General features: G+C 43.3%; 1 protein-coding gene across 5 annotated transcripts in view; it reads right to left on the bottom strand.

Moving 5' to 3' along the window:
* Positions 1-19,622, bottom strand: part of VPS13B (vacuolar protein sorting 13 homolog B) — a 1,616,194-nt gene that overhangs the window by 1,110,639 nt on the left and 485,933 nt on the right. For all 5 annotated transcript variants that reach the window (XM_063924187.1, XM_063924188.1, XM_063924189.1 and 2 more), the window contains exon 18: positions 6,097-6,231. In XM_063924187.1, coding sequence (XP_063780257.1) covers positions 6,097-6,231 — 135 coding nt within the window. The remainder of the gene's footprint in view (positions 1-6,096; positions 6,232-19,622) is intronic.

Below are 19,622 nucleotides of genomic sequence, written 5' to 3'. Positions count from 1 at the left end.
GTCTCACATTTGATTCAAGAAAAAGAAGAGATTGCCCCAAAATAGGTTTCGCTTTAATCATTCCGTTTTCTAACTTTCAGCCTACTGGATTATATAAAATGTAAGTTACCGAGCACGGCGGTGCTTGTGTCTCACTGGTTACTAAGATCGTCCTTCGTTCTCTGGAAGTGAAACACTGCTCAACGGGAAATTAAAATGACTAATGGGAGCATTTATAAAACCTTATAAAGAGGACAAGTGTAGTAGTTGCCCATAGCAACTAATCACCTTCAAGATTTCATTTATCAAGTCCATTCTATAAAATAATACTGTAGTTAGACAATGATTGGTCGTATCAGCTGCTCCGTGCGTCCTCTCTAGAAGGTTGGGTATCTCCCCGATAGTGCTTTTACAATAAGGAAAGGTAATGAATCAATAGTGAATACTGTACAAATAAAAAGGGTGGTAGAAGAACAAAAATATTTACTAAATATAATTCTCCGAGTGGTCCGTTAATATTCTGAAGAATGAAAAGTAGAGCTGACAATTAAACAGATTTAATGAAAGCAGCTTACGTGTAAATGATCCCTTCAGGCTGAAATAGTGTGATTCAATTTCATACTGAATTAAAATAGGAAATAAAATCAGGATTTTTACAGTGCTCATAAAACTCTGGGATTGGTCATACTGTTCCCAGGAAATATTCCCAGCCCCGTCGTATGCGCAAGTTCAGATCAGTCACGGCTTTATCTTGTTGGCATCATGCCAAAATGGCTTTATTGTCTATGAAAATAAATAGGCAACTAGTAGTAATGCTAATGATTTTATAGGTCTATTTAATGAAGTGGCTATTATTTTATTAGCTACGATTTAGAAGTACATTAAGTTTTTGGCTGGTGACTAGAGGAAACGATCAATAATCTGAAAAAAAAAAAAAAATGTCCTAGATATATCCAGGCTGAAAATATTTTCAATATTAGAAAATAGATGTATTACTAAATATCAAGTGGAATATTGTATATTCCTGCAGGGATACTGAGAGCGGAAGGCAGGGCACATTCATCCCTAAGCAGAAAGGAAGGACGGATCCACAGGGACTTATCAGTAAGACATTTAACTAAGCGGGTCGCCGCTGTCAATGGTTTACGCCACAACACGTTTAAAGCACTACCGGTCGGGATAGAGAAGAGCCGCCGCATTGGACTCAGGGGGTAATTCCAAGTTGATCGCAGCAGGATTTTTGTTAGCAATTGGGCAAAACCATGGCCCTCATTCTGAGTTGTTCGCTCGGTAATTTTCTTCGCATCGCAGCGATTTTCCGCTAATGCGCATGCGCAATGTTCGCACTGCGACTGCGCCAAGTAAATTTGCTAAGAAGTTTGGTATTTTACTCACGGCATTACGAGGTTTTTTCTTCGTTCTGGTGATCGGAGTGTGATTGACAGGAAGTGGGTGTTTCTGGGCGGAAACTGGCCGTTTTATGGGTGTGTGTGAAAAAACGCTGCCGTTTCTGGGAAAAACGCGGGAGTGGCTGGAGAAACGGGGGAGTGTCTGGGCGAACGCTGGGTGTGTTTGTGACGTCAAACCAGGAACGAAACTGACTGAACTGATCGCAGTGGGAGAGTAAGTGTCGAGCTACTCAGAAACTGCTTAGAAATTTCTATTCGCAATTTTGAGAATCTTTCGTTCACAATTTTGCTAAGCTAAGATTCACTCCCAGTAGGCGGCGGCTTAGCGTGTGCAATGCTGCTAAAAGCAGCTTGCGAGCGAACAACTCGGAATGAGGGCCCATGTGCACTGCAGGGAAGGCAGATATAACATGTGCAGAGAGAGTTAGATTTGGGTGGGGTGTGTTAAATCTGCAATCTAATTTGCAGTGTAAAAATAAAGCAGCCAGTATTTACCCTGCACAGAAACAAAATAACTCACCCAAATCTAACTCTTTCTGCACATGTTATATCTGCCTCCCCTGCAGTGCACATGGTTTTGCCCAATTGCTAAAAAAAATCCTGCTGCGATCAACTTGGAATTACCCCCACAGATGGGCACACAACACCGTTCACAGGAAATCACCTGCAAATCATTGACTAATAAACTACTGTATATGTAATCCTAGTTGTATCTAGGACTGTCGGCAACACTATAGAGGGGTATATTCAATTTGGGTCGAAAACTGCCGTCTGTCGAAAAGACGTCAGTTTTCAACTTTTTAAGGTCGAATAGTGATTAGACCTATTCAATCCCTGCAGTTTTTATTCGACAAGTCGTGGAATTCGACTTGTCGAATAGTACGTGAATCGGCGGTATAGCTGCCGATTCATGTACTTTTGAGTGATACGGGGCCCCGTTTCCGACCATCTCAGTCCGACATAAAAAAAAATGTCGGACTGAGATGTGGGACCCAGAGGAGGAGGAGAGGGGGGGAGCCGCGGGGAGACGGGGGAGAGCTGCAGGCATACAGTGGAGAGCAGTGCTATAGCACAGCGCAGCAGCAGGATGTCTCACAGCCGCACCGCTCACAGCAGTGTCCACCCGGCTCCAGCAAGTGAGGTCACGCTTGCTGGAGCCGGGTGGACACTGCCGTGAGGTCGGGCGGCTGTGAGACATCCTTCTGCAGCGCTGCTCTCCTCCGTCTGTCCCCGCTGCTCTCCCCGCGGCTCTACCCTTCTCTCCTCCTCTGGGTCCCTCATCTCAATTCGACTTTTTAAAAGTCGAATTGAGATGAGATTAAATAGGGGTTGTCGGATCCATTCCGGATCCGACCCTATTTGAATATACCCCATAGTATCTGGGAATTTGGTATTATCCATTATTAATATATCTACCAGCTTATTGTTTTAGATGCATATTCGCTATAATACAGGTGCACTGCTTGCTACATTGACACATGTTTTGTGCATTGGTTCTATGCTGTGAATTATATGTTTAACATACATACTATGGCCCAGATTTATCAAGCCTTGGAGAGTGATAAATAGCACAGTGATAAAATACCAACCAATCAGCTCCTAACTGTAATTTTTCAAACACAGCCTGTAACATGGCAGTTAGGACTGGAGCTGATTATTTGGTACTGTATCACCGTGCTATTTATCACGCTACAAGGCTTGATAAATGGGGGCCTATATGTGATATACAGATGTACAGTATAACACATCTGTTTTCATTTCCCAAGAAATTTGCACTCAGCGCCTATACGTCAATGCACATACGTTTATTATATTTTGATGTATGAGAACACTAATCTTTTAATTAGATAGATTAGCAATTTGTCAATGTTCAGAAACAATTTTATGGTAAATTCGACCCTTAATAAAAGTTTAGAGACATAACATTCTAAAGGCAGTGCCACACTGGACGGCATGAACGATGAATGATATCGCTCATTATTTTCCTTTGAACTTCCCGTATACAATAATGATTGAGTTAGAGCGGCCACACTGAGCGAATTCATGAACGACTGAACAATATGTACCAATGGCGTCAATGATATAGTCAGAACTGAGATACAGGGACAGACGATAGACTACCTAGATAACGACCCGCGGGAGTGCGCATTGTTCGCACTGGCAACACTAAAAGATATATTAAACTATGTCGCTCAGAAGGGTGAAAATTAGCAATATAGTTTAAAATATTGTCCAGTGTGGCAGTGCCTTGAAAAGTCATTTAGGACCTACCAACTTTTTATTTTTAATATACATGCTGCAGGAGACACTATGTAAGGCTTATAAGCTGGCTAGAATAGGTTTCTCTGTTCAAGCATCAAATAAGTATGTATTTTCAGGGCCTATAATTTCCCCTGACACTTATATCATGTATTCTACATTGAAATAAGGTGAGATTTAGCAAACCCTGAAGAGAGATAAGTGGACATAGATAAAGTACTAACCCAGAGGCGTCACTCACCTCTTCTGAATCTGGTGCGGCAGTGGGTGCAAAGGGGCGTGGCTTCGCGGGACGACCCACGGGAGGGTGTGGCTTCGGAGGGGGCGTGGCTAAGCGCCCCAACCCCCGTTTTCGGCACTCTGGGGGTCCGGGAGTTGCTGCTTGCCCCCGGAGACTAACATGTCTGCAGTGCCAGCTCCTACATGGTGACAGGAGCCGGGTTGCTGCACGTAATGTTACAGTGCAGCACCCGGCTATCGTCACTGAGCAGGAGCCGGCACATTGGTGTCACCCCTTGGCGGATGACACCCGGGTGCGGGCCGCACCCCCCGCACCCACCTTGTGACGCCAGTGTACAAACCAAGTATTATCTAAGCATTGGCGTTTCTATAACGGTGCACACGGGCCCCTGGGTCCAGGTTGGGCCCACACTGCACCCATTTTACATACTTACCTTTCCGGAGTCCAGCGTCGACCGCTGCGATCGCGCCAGAAATCGCCACCAAAATGGCCGCTGGACATGCGCGGTAGCCAAATTGGTCTCCGAAACATAGCGGGCGCCATGTTTCCGGAGACCTGCGCATGCACAGTAGACTCCGGCACAATGCCGGAGTATACAGCGCCGTACAGAGGAGGGGCCCCCCCGGAGGTGCACACGGGCCCCCTCCTCTGTTGAAACGCCCCTGTATCTAAGTGTCATTTTTCTAAACAGCAGGAGCTGATTGGTTGGTACTTTAAAGTATCTCTCCCCACTTTATCTCTCTCCATACACCTCCCCCTATGTTTCTTGTCTGCCACACAAGAATTTTTTTGGATTTTTTTTTTATGAATCTAAAGCTATATAATATCAATTAATTATACATTTAAGGTAGATGTATTAAATAAATAAAAAATAATTTAAAATGTAGAGGTTGGTGTACTTGTTATCACCTATAGTTACACTGAATGACATTTTGTCAGAGGTTCTCAAACGTGGTCCTCAAGGCACCCTAACAGTCCAGGTTTTAGATATATACATGCCTGGCCACAGGTGACTTAATTATCGCAAGAAAAAATAAACTGTGCAGGAAGCTCAATTTGGACTAGAACATGTACACTCTAGTTTCTAGTATAGACAAACTTGTATATAGTCAAAAATGTACATACTGTAGCTAAAATCGCACCGTGTGTAGTCAATATCGGGGGTTCTGGGCTTCAGGGATTTCAAGGAAAATCGCAAAGTGAAAATCGGCATTTAGCCAGAAGCGCACTGTGTGTAGGCCCCTTTAGGGACAGATTTATCAAAGTTTGGAAAGAGAAAGTGGAGAGAGCTAAAGTACCAATCAGATCCACCTGCCATGTTACAGGCTGTGTTTAAAATATGACAGGAGTAGATTGGTTGGTACTTTGGGGGACATTTACTAAGCAGTGATAAGAGCGAAGAAGTGAGCCAGTGGAGAAGTTGCCCCATCAACCAATCAGCATTGACGTAACATCTTTAATTTGCATACTATAAAATTATACAGAGCTGCTGATTGGTTGATGGGGCAACTTCTAGACTGGTTCACTTCTCCGCTCTTATCACTGCTTAGTAAATGTCCCCCATAATCTCTTACCACTCTTTCTCCAAGCTTTGATAAATCTGCCCCTTAGAGCACTGAACATGAGATTATCCTCCATCAGTATAGGACGGGCATATGGGACAACTTATTTGCATTTCTGTCCTCATGGAGTTTTCCCATAACTATTATTACGGTGTAAGTATGGCACTTCACATGCTGAATCCCTAATCCCACACTGACGGCCTGCAAACAGAACATCCTGCCTTACGTATTTCCTACAATTAGCACTCTGAATTACCTGTAACATGGTATCTTGACATTGTATCGCAGGGGACTTGTAATAATTATTTTTCTGTCTGTAACGTACTGTATGACCCACCGCACACTACTAACAATTTAGAAAAGGAAGGGGGAGGGGGGGATCTTAAGTGACTTTTAAATTTATATTCCCATAATGTTCTGAGCACCTTCTGGTGCTGTAATCAAGATCCGCTCTGTAAACCAAAATTTAGTCCACGATGGTCAGAACATATTATCCTGGCATGATAAAATGAGAGAACATACAAAAAAATATCTCTGATTCATAGGAACAATGAATAAATTCTTGTTTCAGTAACTCTCCTTGTAAAAAGCAAGGCCAATTCTCCTATACAGGCAATAAACTTTTATATGGTCCAGCTGCACATACCTGGGGCTTTGGCACAAATTTTTATGGATCCCAGGGTCCCGGAGACACATTTGACCAATGATGTGCTGCAGAATTTCAGTTCAACATTCTGGATAGAACCCTCTAGAGTTGGCAGCGCATTCTTGGATTTCACACCTAATAAAAGAAAGCTGCAAATGTACTAGCCTGTTGAATTGTAATATACTTTAATATTCATTCAATCGGACAGTAAAACAATCATTTCAATTCTGTTTTTGTTTTAATTACCAAAATATCAAATAGACGATTGGATTCATGTTCATGCAGTATTACAGTAACTCCAACACATTCACAAGTGTTTATAATAGCACCACAGTATTTGCTTGTGCTCTCCTGCAGGTGCACACATTATGGCAGACGTTCCTGTAGAATGGTGCTGCAGCACGCAGATCAGTATAATAAGGAGTAACACGAGCGCACAAAAATCGTGTACTTTGTCCGGAACGATCCCAAAATCATCAGTTTGTAATCATTTAAACATTTTAAGATGAGCTACAATGCATTTTAGTAGCAGAACAAATATCAATGCAACCTATTATTTCACTAGGAGTAAATGCCATCATTGAAACAGGCATAGGCCAACACAAGGAGGAGGGGGACGACAACACCCCCGCCACGGAACCCCCCCCTTTCCTTTCCCTTCCACTGACTGACAATCGCTCAAATCTTTACTACAATAGCAGTCAGTGGCGTAACTAGAAATTTTTCTCCCCCAAGCCAAAAAATTCTTCGGCGCCCCCCCCCCCCCCCATAATTGGCACTAGGAAAGGGACAAACATGTGCGCGCCGAAGGCGCGCGCCGCCAAAAAGGGGCGTGGTTTTGTTTAAATGGGCGCGGCTTCGCATAAAGAGGCGTGGCATTGCAGGAATGGACTACCTTATACCCCAGTTTTGCAACCTGCACGCCCAGACGTTAGCCACCACAGGAAAGAAAAATAATCCTGATTCATGCCCCTTCCATTATTTGTCATTTTTCCTCCTTATAGTAATGCCCAGTATACATTATGCCACATACTGCAAAAGCCCTCAGACATTATGCCACACACAATAATGCACATGACACAATATGCACACACCGTAATGCCCCCGACACATTATGCCACACACCGTAATGTCTGTGACACATTATGACAGGAATCGCAATGCCCGTTATACATTATGCTACACACTGCAATGCCCCTGATACATTATAGCACATACCACAATGCCCATGATATAGTATACCACACACCGCAATGTCCGTGATACATTATGACACACACCGCAATGTCCGTGATACATTATGCCACACTGCAATGACCCTGAGACATTATACCACATACCACAATGCCCGTGATATAGTATACAGACACCGTAATGCCTGACACATTATGCCACACACCGCAATGCCCATTATACATTATGCCACACACTGCAATGACCCTGAGACATTATACCACATACCACAATGCCCGTGATCTAGTATACCATACACCGTAATGCCTGTGACACATACCGCAATGCCCGTTATACCCTATGCCACACTGCAATGCCCCTGAGACATTATACCACATACCACAATGCCCGTGATATAGTTTGCCACACACCGTAATGCCTGTGACACATTCTGACACACACCGCAATGTCCGTGATACATTATGCCACACACCGTAATGCCCATTACACATTAAGTCCTACATTAAGGCTTCTAATTACTTTTAAATTACCTGCTCGTTGCCAGGGGTTTCATGCTCTTGGTTCCATGCACGGTGCCAGGGGTTTTCATGCTCAGGGTGTCATGCTCGTTGCCAGGTGTTTCATGCACTCGGTGTCATGCTTGTTGCCAGGGGTTTCATGCACTGGGTGTCATGCTCATTGCTAGGGGGTAGTGCTTGTTGCTAGGGCTGTGCTCCCAGTGCCACATATGTCCTCAGTGCCAGATATTCCCCCACGGTGCCAGGTACTCACATGCCCCTAGTGCCAAATATAGCCTCTCCCCCCAGTGCCACATATGCCCCCAGTGCCAGATATTCCCCCACAATGCCAGGTGCTCACGTGCCCCCAGTGCCAAATATAGCCCCCCATGTGCCAGGTACACATACAGTGCCATATATGCCCCCTCAGTGCCTCCCCAGTGCCATATATGCCCCCTCAGTGCCCCCCCAGTGCCATATATGCCCCCTCAGTGCCCCCCCAGTGCCATATATGCCCCCTCAGTGCCCCCCCAGTGCCATATATGCCCCCTCAGTGCCCCACCAGTGCCATATATGCCCCCTTAGTGCCCCCAGTGCCATCTATGCCCCCTCAGTGCCCCCCAGTGCCATATATGTCCTCAGTGCCCCCCAGTGCCATATATGCCCCCTCAGTGCCATATATGCCCCCTCAGTGCCCCCCGCAGTGCCATATATGCCCCCTCAGTGCCATATATGACCCCTCTGTGCCCCCCCAGTGCCATATATGCCCCCTCAGTGCCCCCAGTGCCATATATGCCCCCTCAGTGCCATATATGCCCCTCAGTGCCACCCCAGTGCCATATATGCCCCCTCAGGCCATATATGCCCCCTCAGTGCCCCCCCCCCCTGTTCCATATATGCCCCCTCAGTGCCCCCCCAGTGCCATATATGCATACCTCCCGCAGTGTCCCGCGATGGGGGGGGGGGCAGTTGGGAGTCTCCTACAGTCACTGCTCTGCATAGCAGAGCAGTAGTGAATAGACGCTGTGCGCATGCGCACAGCGTCTATTCAGCGCAGACAGTAGGAGAGAGGGCATGCCAGCAGCTCACAGAGCGCTGGGCATGCCCCCTCAGTGACGAAACGGGGGCGTGACCCGCGATCGCGGGTCCTCCGCGAAGCCACGCCCCCTTTTCATAGGACACGCCCCCGACACGCCGGAGACTCAGAGGGACACAGGAGAGGCGCACGCTGTGCCCTCCGTGTCCCTACTTCACAGCGGGGGGCTAGTGACAACAGATTGACATGCGGACGTTCGTCCGCATGTCAATCTGCTCTAAATCAGTGGCGGCGCCCCCGCAGCCCCTCGCCCCCAAGCCACCGCGAGGGCTGCGGGGGCAGTAGTTACGCCACTGATAGCAGTAGTATGTAATACAATTTGCACCTACTAGGAGATCTGGAAATGTGCAACAATATACTTGAAAATTATGTCATTTTTAAGAGTGCTTCTAGCAACATGAGACAATTAAGGGGTCTATTTACTAAGCCTTAGATGGAGATAAAGTATACGGAGATAAAGTACCAGCCAATCAGCTCCTAACTGTCATTTTTCAAACCCATCCTGTGACATGGTAGTTAGGAGCTGATTGGCTGGTACTTTATCTCAGTCCACTTTATCTCCATCTAAGGTAAATAAACCCCTAAGTGTGATATTTCATGTGCACCATGAGTGTTGCCTGCATATTGACAAATTTAGGCCCCCATTTATCAAGTCTTGGAGAGTGATATATAGCACAGTGAAAAAGTACCAGCCAATCAGTTCCTAACTTCCATGTTACAGGCTGTATTTGAAAAATGGGGATCAGTATGAAATACTTAGAATCAAGATCCCAACGGTCCCGACAACAATTGACAATCAAAACCCTGACAAGGTCAAAATACCGACAGGGTCAAAATACTGACATTTAAAATGTCGACAGGTCACAAAGTCAACACAAGTTTTTAAATTTTTTGGGTTGACATGGACACTGTATAAGTGCACCTCGCTGCACTCACCATGCTTTGGGCACGATGCCGAGCTGCACTCGGCACACTATTATATTCCCCCTCCAGGTCCACTGGGATGGTTAAGTACAAACAAGTTGGTTTCATTTAAAAAAAAAATCAGGAAAAACTTGTATCGACTTTTTGACCTGCCGTCATTTTAACTGTCAGTATTTTGACCTTATCGGTATTTTAAATGTCTGTATTTTGACCGTGTCGGGATTTTGACAGTCGGTCAATGGTTGTCGGGATTTTGACTGTAGGTAAACTGAACATATCCCGAAAAATGAGTTATGAGCTGATTGGTTGGTACTTTATCACCGTGCTATTTATCATTCTCCAAGGCTTGATAAATCTGGGCCTTAATTAGCACTTTAATCAATTTGATTTAACCACCTGTGCTGAGCCACGGGTATACCTAGAACCTGGACCGTTGGGGCGCCTTTTGGACCGCGTTTGAGAAACTCTGCACTTAACTATTTAAATAAAATGGTCATGGATTTATATTTATCCATGAACCAAAACGACTTGCTAGTGTATCCTGTTGGATTTAATATTACAGAAACCTGGGCCTTATAGTTTGCTGTGCTTCAGGACCTGGTCTGTAACGAATATGACCAATAACAGGGATCCCCAACTCCAACGTCCATTTAAAAAACAACAACAATTTATTGGTTTCAAAAATAAAATTAAAGGAAACAATACAAATATATTGAAACCTCAACGATAGTAGGCCATAAGCCTGGGAATACATATGTGTTACTGGCTGGGATGCCAGCTGTCATGATCTCGACAGCAGAATCCCGGCCACCAGTATGGCGAGCGCTAGAATGCCCCTTGTGACCGTCGGGATCCCGACAGGCGGTCTCGTGATTGCCTCCTAAGCCTATGTGTTGAGAGCCGGACAATGGTAATACAGGTCTCACAGAGTGGCCAATTCGGAGAGCACAGTCATACATACATACATACATACATACATACATACATACATACATACATATATATATATATATATACACACACACACACACACACACACACACACATATATATATATAGACAAACTTAAAAAAGCAAATAACAAAACAGAAAATAATGCTTGGTAGTTGAAAGAACAATAAAATAAAAGGGGGGAGAGCAAAAGAAAAGAGTAAGACCACATGATGGGATAGGGGTGGGGGAGAAGCTAGGAGATCATGGAGTAGAGGAGCCTAGGAGAACTAGAGAAGTAGCATATCCTCAATTAGATTTAAGCATAGATTGAAAATGGTAAATAATCCCAACACCATAACATTCTTCACCATGAGGTCGATTCATACAATTTCAAAATATGTTCTTATCTTTAGGGATCAAGAGTGGATATAAACAGGTTCCACTTCTTACAGAACTTGGTGATTTCCTTGTTCAATATCCGGTAATTTTGCTTATCTATCGAAATATAACAATTGGATCAACGGTTATTTCGCTGCATTTTCAAAATGGTGGTGTCTTAACAGTCCAATTTTGCATAATAATTTTTTTTAGCTACAATAATTACAGTAGTTAATAATGAAATAATAATTTTCCTCATGCCCAGATCCCAACTGTCAAAATGTGCACATAATAGAGCTAATGAGTCCAACTGCAGTTTAAGAGAGAATAAATGGTTAATAAAAGAAAGTACTCCAAAATCTGCATATTTTCCTGCATTCTCAAAGGTTGTGAAAAATAGTAGCAGTCGCATAATGACATTTAGGACATTGGCCAGATTCCCCTGCCACCATATGTTTATGCTGGGCCTGTGAAATATAAATCCTATGGAGTATTTTAATGTGTGTTTCTTGTAGCAATACAGACGATAAATAACGTAAAGTGTTGTCATAGTATTTAATAAGAGGGGTGTGATCTACTAATGAGGGTTAAAAAGTGTCTCCAGCTCTCTACTGTGGAAGCCTAAATTTCGAATAAAGTATCATAATAAGGTCTCTGGTTTTATAAGAGATTAGCGCATGTCTATACAATAAAACATAAAGACTATCAGTTCCACCAACCACAGACAGGGGTCAGGTAACGTAGTAATGAAATGTCCAACTTGAAGATACATAAAACAGGTATTGTTTGGGATGTCATATTTCTCTAAGTTCTTGAAGAGAGAGGAAGGAGCCCCCAGGGTCAAACACGACCTTCTCTAATCCTGAAATATGGCATTTTCTAGACCAGGAATAAATAGAGGGTTGCCCCACAAGGTAATGAATTTAGAACTAAGGGGGTTTCGGTGAAGCTTACGATTCACAGCTAACCAAGCAAAATAGATGTCTCTGAAAATAATATTATTTAATACATCAGGTGGAAGTGGGGAACGGGGGACATGTAAGAGTGCAGTAGGAAAAAAGGGGGGGGAAAGAGAGCCAGTTCTAAATCAAGGTTAGTGTAGCAACTATGGAAAAATGGATCCAATCCAGGATATAATGGAAGAACACTGCTTAGAACTGGTACACCCAAACCTCCTTGAGAGCGAGGCAGCTGAAGTTTTGACAATGAAGCTCTAGCTTTTTCCATCACCAGAGGAATTTGGTAAATATGGAATTACAGAAGCTTGATCTGTCCTAGAAAGAATACAAGGTAACATCTGGATAAGGTATGAAAGTTTTGAAAAAATAATAGTCTTTAATACTGCCACCCGTCCCACCAAAGATAGCGGTAGTACCTGTCAGCCATCTAAGAGATGTTCAATTTTGCATAATAAAGAGGTCAAATTAGCTTTATATAAACCAGAAATGGAAGGAGTTATATAAACAGAATACATACTATTTACCGGCGGTTAGGATGCCGGCTGTCAAGATACCGATAGCGGCATCCCGGCTGCCAGAGTGCTAGAATGCTGTGCTCACCACTCTGCGGGTACAGTGGCTCGTTGCGCACGCCACAAGTTATATTCTCCCTCTATGGGTGTCGTGAACACCCACAGAGGGAAAAAAGCCTGTGGCGCCGGTATTCCGGCGGCGGAATTTCACGTCCTGTCAGGATACCGGCATCGGCATTGTGACCGTCAGGATCCCAACAGGCGGTCTTGTGATTGCCTCCCACATAAAACACCTAGATACTTCAAAGTGCCTATAGCTTTAGATAAGTTAGCAGAAGTAAATGCCTCATAGGAGGATTGGGTGACCAATGGTAAGTATTCAGGTTTATGAAGATTGACTCTATATCCTGCAAAAGTGCCGAAGCAAGTAAGAAAGTCATTCACCACAGGAACAAAAGCATATCATCGCCAAAAAGAGACAATTTAGGTTCCAGCTGCCCAATTCTGATCCCTGTGAAGGAGTTAACTCCAACTTCCATTTAAGTGTTTTCAAAATACGCAGACCATGACAAAAAAATCATTGCCATGGTGACCCGTTAACTGTAAATTAAGGGAAAACATGTTTTATAAAAACACCTGGAATATCTTCCATTAACGGTGCTACACATCTCTCCACGCCGTACATCAAGTCCAATCTACAGTCTGGCCAATTGGTGAAGAAAGAGTTGGCCGTTTTGTAAAGACCGTCATGTTCTTGTTAGACTCCCTGACTGTGCCAGCTTCTATCAAGTCTGTATCTTTAGACAGCAAGCAAGTGATGCTTCATACAGAAAAGTATTTGGTAACTAATAAGCATTCCACATCCCGAGGGAATAATCCTACTGTCAGACAGCACACTGCGAGACTGCTCAGAGCTGATCTGCAAACATAAAAACTGATGGCAGATCAGAAACACTTGGCCCACCTACATTACCCATTTCTCTATCGGCTATAAATTCTCACACTCTAGCTCTTTGGCCTGTCAACATTGCTAGACAGAAAGGTAATGAGCTAATACATTACTTCAGCATAATAGTCTCAATCATCTCTGCTCAGGAACAAAGTCTCCAAATCACCATCTTTTCCCATCAGCTGCCCACCTGCCTGGCTGAGATCGGCCCACTAACAACTGACCTGGTACTGAAGCCAAAGTCCTGTTAAAGGGAGTTAAAGGGACTTAACATATTAATAGAAAACCTTTTTTGAAAATATATTTACAGATTTCCCAACAGACCAATTCAGAAGTAGATGAAATAATGTGGCAGATGTATTAAGTCTGGAGAAGTGATAAAGCACTGATAAGTGCAAGGTGATAATGCACCAGCCAATCAGCTCCTAACTGTCAATTTACATATTGGAGCCGATTGGCTATTGCGTTATCACCTTGCACTTATCACTTCTCCAGGCTTAATACATCTGCCCCACAATGCCCAAAAGCCAATGATTGGCAACTATATGAAATAATTCTACCATTTAGAATGTCCACCAGATGTACTAGTTGTATGCAAACATTTCATCAGCCAACGACAAATTATAAATGGATGAATTAATGAATTAACTGGAAGGGCGCCCAAATAATTTGTCTGACACTTTCATTGTTTTATCAGCAAGCGAATGGCAGTGATGTAGTAAAACATAAAAGGCATATGGTTAGAAGTGTTCCCTACAGAAGTTGTGTCAAAGGGGCATATGTAATATGTAATAGGGTCAGAGTTTGCCAGAGATGCGGGATGCCGGACGAACGCAGACATTTTTTTAAAGGAGCAATCATTTACACGGCAAAACCATGCCTAGTAAATGGCATCCTCGCACCTCTGGCAGTCGTGGAGCCTATTAAATATGCCCCAATGTATTTCCAGTGGAAACCAGTAGTTTCCACTTTAATTGAACAACCTGTTCTATAGGGACAGGAATTCTTTTCATATCAGCAGAGAAAGCAATATGGAGCTCCTTTTACTGCAACAGGTCTTATATGTAGTGTAATATAGCCCATCAACCCTTCTCAGTGCCCCTGTCACTATGGAAAGCTACACCCAACTGTTTTAAAAAAGTGTCCAATATCCTAGAATAAATCTGTCTGGAAAATTCTGCCCTCAGGAGTCTTAACACGTACATAAATGTTTAAGTCATATCTTCAGAACGATTTTCCATTAAATAGGATCTAAATCTATTTGCAGGTCAGTACCGATCTATTCTCTCAGGAAACCATCTTGGAAAATCTGATAAGCTTCCCCTGAACACAGGGAACACTTAAAACTATGACTAGTATGAGGTTAGTTTAATTGGGGGAGGTAGCGCACTGCAGAGTATAGATACAGTATGGGAAAAGATTTGAAGGGGGTATTATAAGGGACGATGAAAGGTGTAAAAATAAAATATATGAGCAGACTGGACAGTTATTTGGTTAAAAGAAAAAAAATGTATGAGGGTAGAACATCATGTAGAACGTGGTAGGTAATTATTCTGATCCTGGAATCACAGTCAGAGAGATAAAGAAAGTTTATATTTGACAAACGACACTCTGTGTCACTCCGGGTCCACCTGGGCATGCTCACCTGCCCCGTGTACCGAGTTAGTAGAGGTAATAGCACGTTGTGGTGCATTGTGTTGTGCGCCTAATCTCACGTCCATCAAAAAAAAAAATAACATACATATATATATATATATACACACACACACACACACACACACACACACACACACACCAGTTGTACATGCTTCTGTCTGCTCTTTATACGCTAAACTTTAAAAGGCATTTCCACTCTAACAAATGTTCTCTAAGAGAAGTAAGGAGAAGAGAACCAGTGGAGAAGTTGCACATGTAAACTATTATTTTATTGAATGTACTAAATAAATGCTACCTCAAAGTTATCCACTTTGTTCACTGCTTGGTACATCAACCCCTAAATCTCTTCTTGCACAATAAAGAAGCATGTCCCTTCTCGTACAATGTACAGCTCTTCCTGGAGGCTCCCATGTTCCTGATCCAGAGAGGACACCTGATCAATCAGGGCTTGTCATCTGAAGAGACTGGAACAGCAGGGCATCGTGTCACTGATAACTGGCCTTTAGCGTCAGCAGCTTGATGCCGCGGAGGGACAGATCCATGGGAACGCAGAGGTTTGCATTTTGTGCCGTGCATGATGGAGGCCCAGTGACTATATCCCAATTATACAGGTAGTAGGAGACTTTCAAGAGAGGGAATTATTTAGTGGAATTGTACTTTTAAGTTTTACTTTATATATAAGCTCTGTACAGAATAGTCACAATTGATATGCAAAGAAAAAAAAACAAGTAATTCTCTAATCCACGTGCAAAAATTGCATGAACATTAAATCCTCCTCGGCCAAACCCAACTGCATGCCCCAGCTGAGCAATCCCAATGGGTCTGTATAAGCCAATCATTTCACCGGCAGCTTTATATTTCTTTAAAACTTCATATAAATAGCACCTGCATAAAGTGAGTAATGGAGTTTCACATTTATCACACAGAAACAACGTATGTAACTTATTCCGCCTTCCTCCCCAGTGGAATATATTTCAGCTTATACATTACCAATGCACATAAAGACCCCGTGATCAGCAATTTGGACAGAAGACAGGAAACTGCAAGGGTGCACAGTCCCCCTCCAAGCACAATATTCCCTCCATTCCCAAACCCAAAGTATACACAGGAGCACATACATACAATGATGTCACCTGCAAGGGAAAAAGACTGTACGACTAGGTCAGAGTTCTGTAAATATAGTTCAACATCTTTATCTGCTCAGCAGAATATTATAGCTACACTGTTCATTAACTAGGAAAAACATTATGGTTACAGACAGTGGGGAGCGCGCACTGTTATGGATCAGTGGGTGGACATTCATTAGGCTGACCACTATTGGTCGACGTTGATATGGTCAACACAGGAAAAAGGTTGACCCGTTTTTTTGGTGTCTTTTTTTTGCGTAACATGACCAGGAACTAGTGCACCGCGTCCCCGTGCATGGCGAGTGGCTGCGGGGAAGGTTACCATTCCCAATCGTAGTCCATGTGGATGGTAAAGTATGAAAAAGTTCAAAATCAAAAACATTTTAAAAAGTCATGCTGACCTTTTCATGTGTCGACCTGTCCCATGTCAGCCATTTTAACGTGTTCACCCTTTTCCTATGTCGACTGTGTCAATGTCTACTAATATTGGGAGACCTATTGACTGATGCCCTAATCCATGTTGACTTACCATCTGGATACCTCGCACACTACCACAGCAGGCTGGGTCTAATGGCAAAATCAGGGGGAGTACCGACGACTTGAGTTCACTCTTCTTGAGAGGCTCCAGTTCTTCTGAGCAAAGTCCAGGGCCGGTACAAAGGTAGGCATGCGCCATCCTTGCTCATGCTCAGGGTTAGCAATACTCCTATTGATGGGGCGTAGGGAGTGTGATGTGGCATTGCTAAGTCCCCCCTCACCTCCTGGACCAACACGGGCCACATCCACTGCAGTGTTGGTAACTAATGGACTCCCTAAAGCCTGCTACTGTATGTGGTCCAATCACTACATGATCACAGTCATGGGCTGACTAGATGAGCCACGTGGTTCTTATCTGCCGTCAAATTCCATCTTTCTATGTTTATACATCTAGTCCTCAAAGTTTGTGGTTTATTTTTTAGAGTAAGTTCTACCATATATCTAACTCACTGCTTGACTGCAGAAAGCGCTGACCACTTGGCATAAGGTGGCGCTGTTTGAGTTATTCATAGCAAACTGTTTTGCACACTGAGACAAAAAAAAAATGGCCAAAAAGTGCGCGCACACACACACACACACACACACACACACAAATGCACAGGTGGTTTGATATGTCTACTACTTTATAAAAATATGCTCATGCGTTCTGCATGCTGTCTCTCTGCAGATAAATGCTTAGATTATACATCCCTTATACTGGGCATTACTCCACTGTGTTCTCTACTCGTCACCAACACATTTTGTAACCTTACTTGTTTACAGATGTGCCCACAGTCACCCACCGTTTTTCTGAAGCACCGTCACGGGTAATGACTGGTGCTCTGTCATGTATTTAAAGTTACAGATGAAGCACAATGACGCATGGAACGTGTCACTCGTAACGGAACGCTTCCTTTTGCCTTATTACCCAGATTAACGACTGAGTGGCACACAGAAGTACACGAATGCCAGCGTCAGTATTCAGAGCACCTGTGTATTGTACTTTGGTCGCATCAGTAATGTGAATAAGATGCATATTTTAGGAAAAAGATGCTTGGCGTGGCTAAGTCACAAAGTTCATGGAGCAAAGGTGTATGGGGAAACAGGATGCGATTAGCATCCCAGCTGTCGGGATGCTGGCGCCGGAATCGCAACTCTACTCAGGACACTGGCGCCAGGTCACGCACACCCAAGATGCCGAAGGTGAGAATTGGGGTTCAGGATTAGGGTTAGGGCCCTGGGGGGGAGGTAGGGAGGGTTAAGCAATGGGGGGTGGCTCTAGCTGCCACCTCCCGAGAGTTAGTGTCGGGGACAAGGGGGGGTAGAAATACTTACCTCCAATGTCGGGATCTCCGTGTGACCGCCAGCATCCAGACCGCCAGGATTTGTATTTGCAGAGTTTACAATATGCTGTTTTTCATACTGGATCGTCTTGTATATTAGGCTTTGAGGTAATTTAATACTCCCAGGTACTACACAGCATGATAAAAAAAATATGAAAATAATACTAAAGGGGAGATATATCAAGCCTTGATGAAAGAAGAAGTTGCCTATACCAAGCAAACAGCTACAGCTTATCATTTATCCAGCACAGTCCATGAAATGAGAGTTGGAAGCTGGCTGGTTGCTATGACCAAGTTCTCCACTTTATCTCTATCGAAAGTTTAATACATCTATCCCTGTTTATTTTTACCAAACACAATAATCCAACAGCAAAAAGACACGTACAGCCATCATTTAACCATGGACAGAACTAGTTTAGCACAGGACGTAGCCCCAGACCCAATGCACCACATCACAGAAGTCAATAACCAAACCCGTTTTAGGAGGTTCCCTGGAATACAGATCAAAGAGATATCACTGCTGTACCTAGGTGCTGAAAGCAGACAAAGCTTGGGAATAGCAAATCACCGCTGATAATATGTTTCCAATCAAGATATCCCAGACTTCCCATTGGGGTTCAGATCCTCTTTTTGAGGTAGATACATAAAGGATATTACAGATCAGCAGAGTAATCCTTTTTACAGCCACATGAAGGAGTCCGTTCTTTGATCTATAAATGCCAAGTATTCTGAAACAATTGAGATGGAATCTGCATTTAGCTCTCTTCGTGTGCATTTGACCCAGAAAGCAATCTACCGATTACCCAATTTATTTTTAATATTAAGTTAATCAAAAATATACAGTTAGTGGCTATAAAATAAAAAGTAAATAAAAAAAGCATACGGTCGGAAACAAATAACACTAAAATATTTCTCCAATGTTGAAAAATTTAAATAAAGAATATAGATTTAAAAAAAAATAAAAATGAAAATCTGGATTACCCAGAGGGATATACGTGCCTGTATACTGATACTGTAAAAGGAGAACCCTACAGCGTTCGTTTTGAATCACCTCTATTAAATGACATCAATTAAGTTATTATAGTCCGCTGATTGATGCTTTTAAATACATGGAAAAAATTTGCAACTAATGCTTCTTCTTATCACACAGTATATTTTTACTCAGAGTAAAATTATACTGACAAAGCTTATGGCTAATGTTAGTAGCCCAATTATAACCTATGAGTGCATGGTTCATTTTCACCCTGCACGTCACTATCCAACAGTCAGTGACTAGAAATATGATGAGAAGCATGAAGAACTAGAAGGCCCATTTACGCTTTACTCATTCTTGCCCATTTAGTAAGATACTAGATCACACCTTTTGCATTGGAAAAGTGTCACACAACCACACACCTGGTGCAATCTGCAGGCTGTGTGAGGTTTGCCATCGAGCTCTATCA

The sequence above is a fragment of the Pseudophryne corroboree genome, chromosome 5 (assembly GCF_028390025.1).
Source record: "Pseudophryne corroboree isolate aPseCor3 chromosome 5, aPseCor3.hap2, whole genome shotgun sequence".
NCBI classification, from domain to species: domain Eukaryota; kingdom Metazoa; phylum Chordata; class Amphibia; order Anura; family Myobatrachidae; genus Pseudophryne; species Pseudophryne corroboree.
The sequence above is the reverse complement of the archived record's forward strand: the minus strand, read 5'-3'. Positions and strand labels throughout refer to the sequence as shown.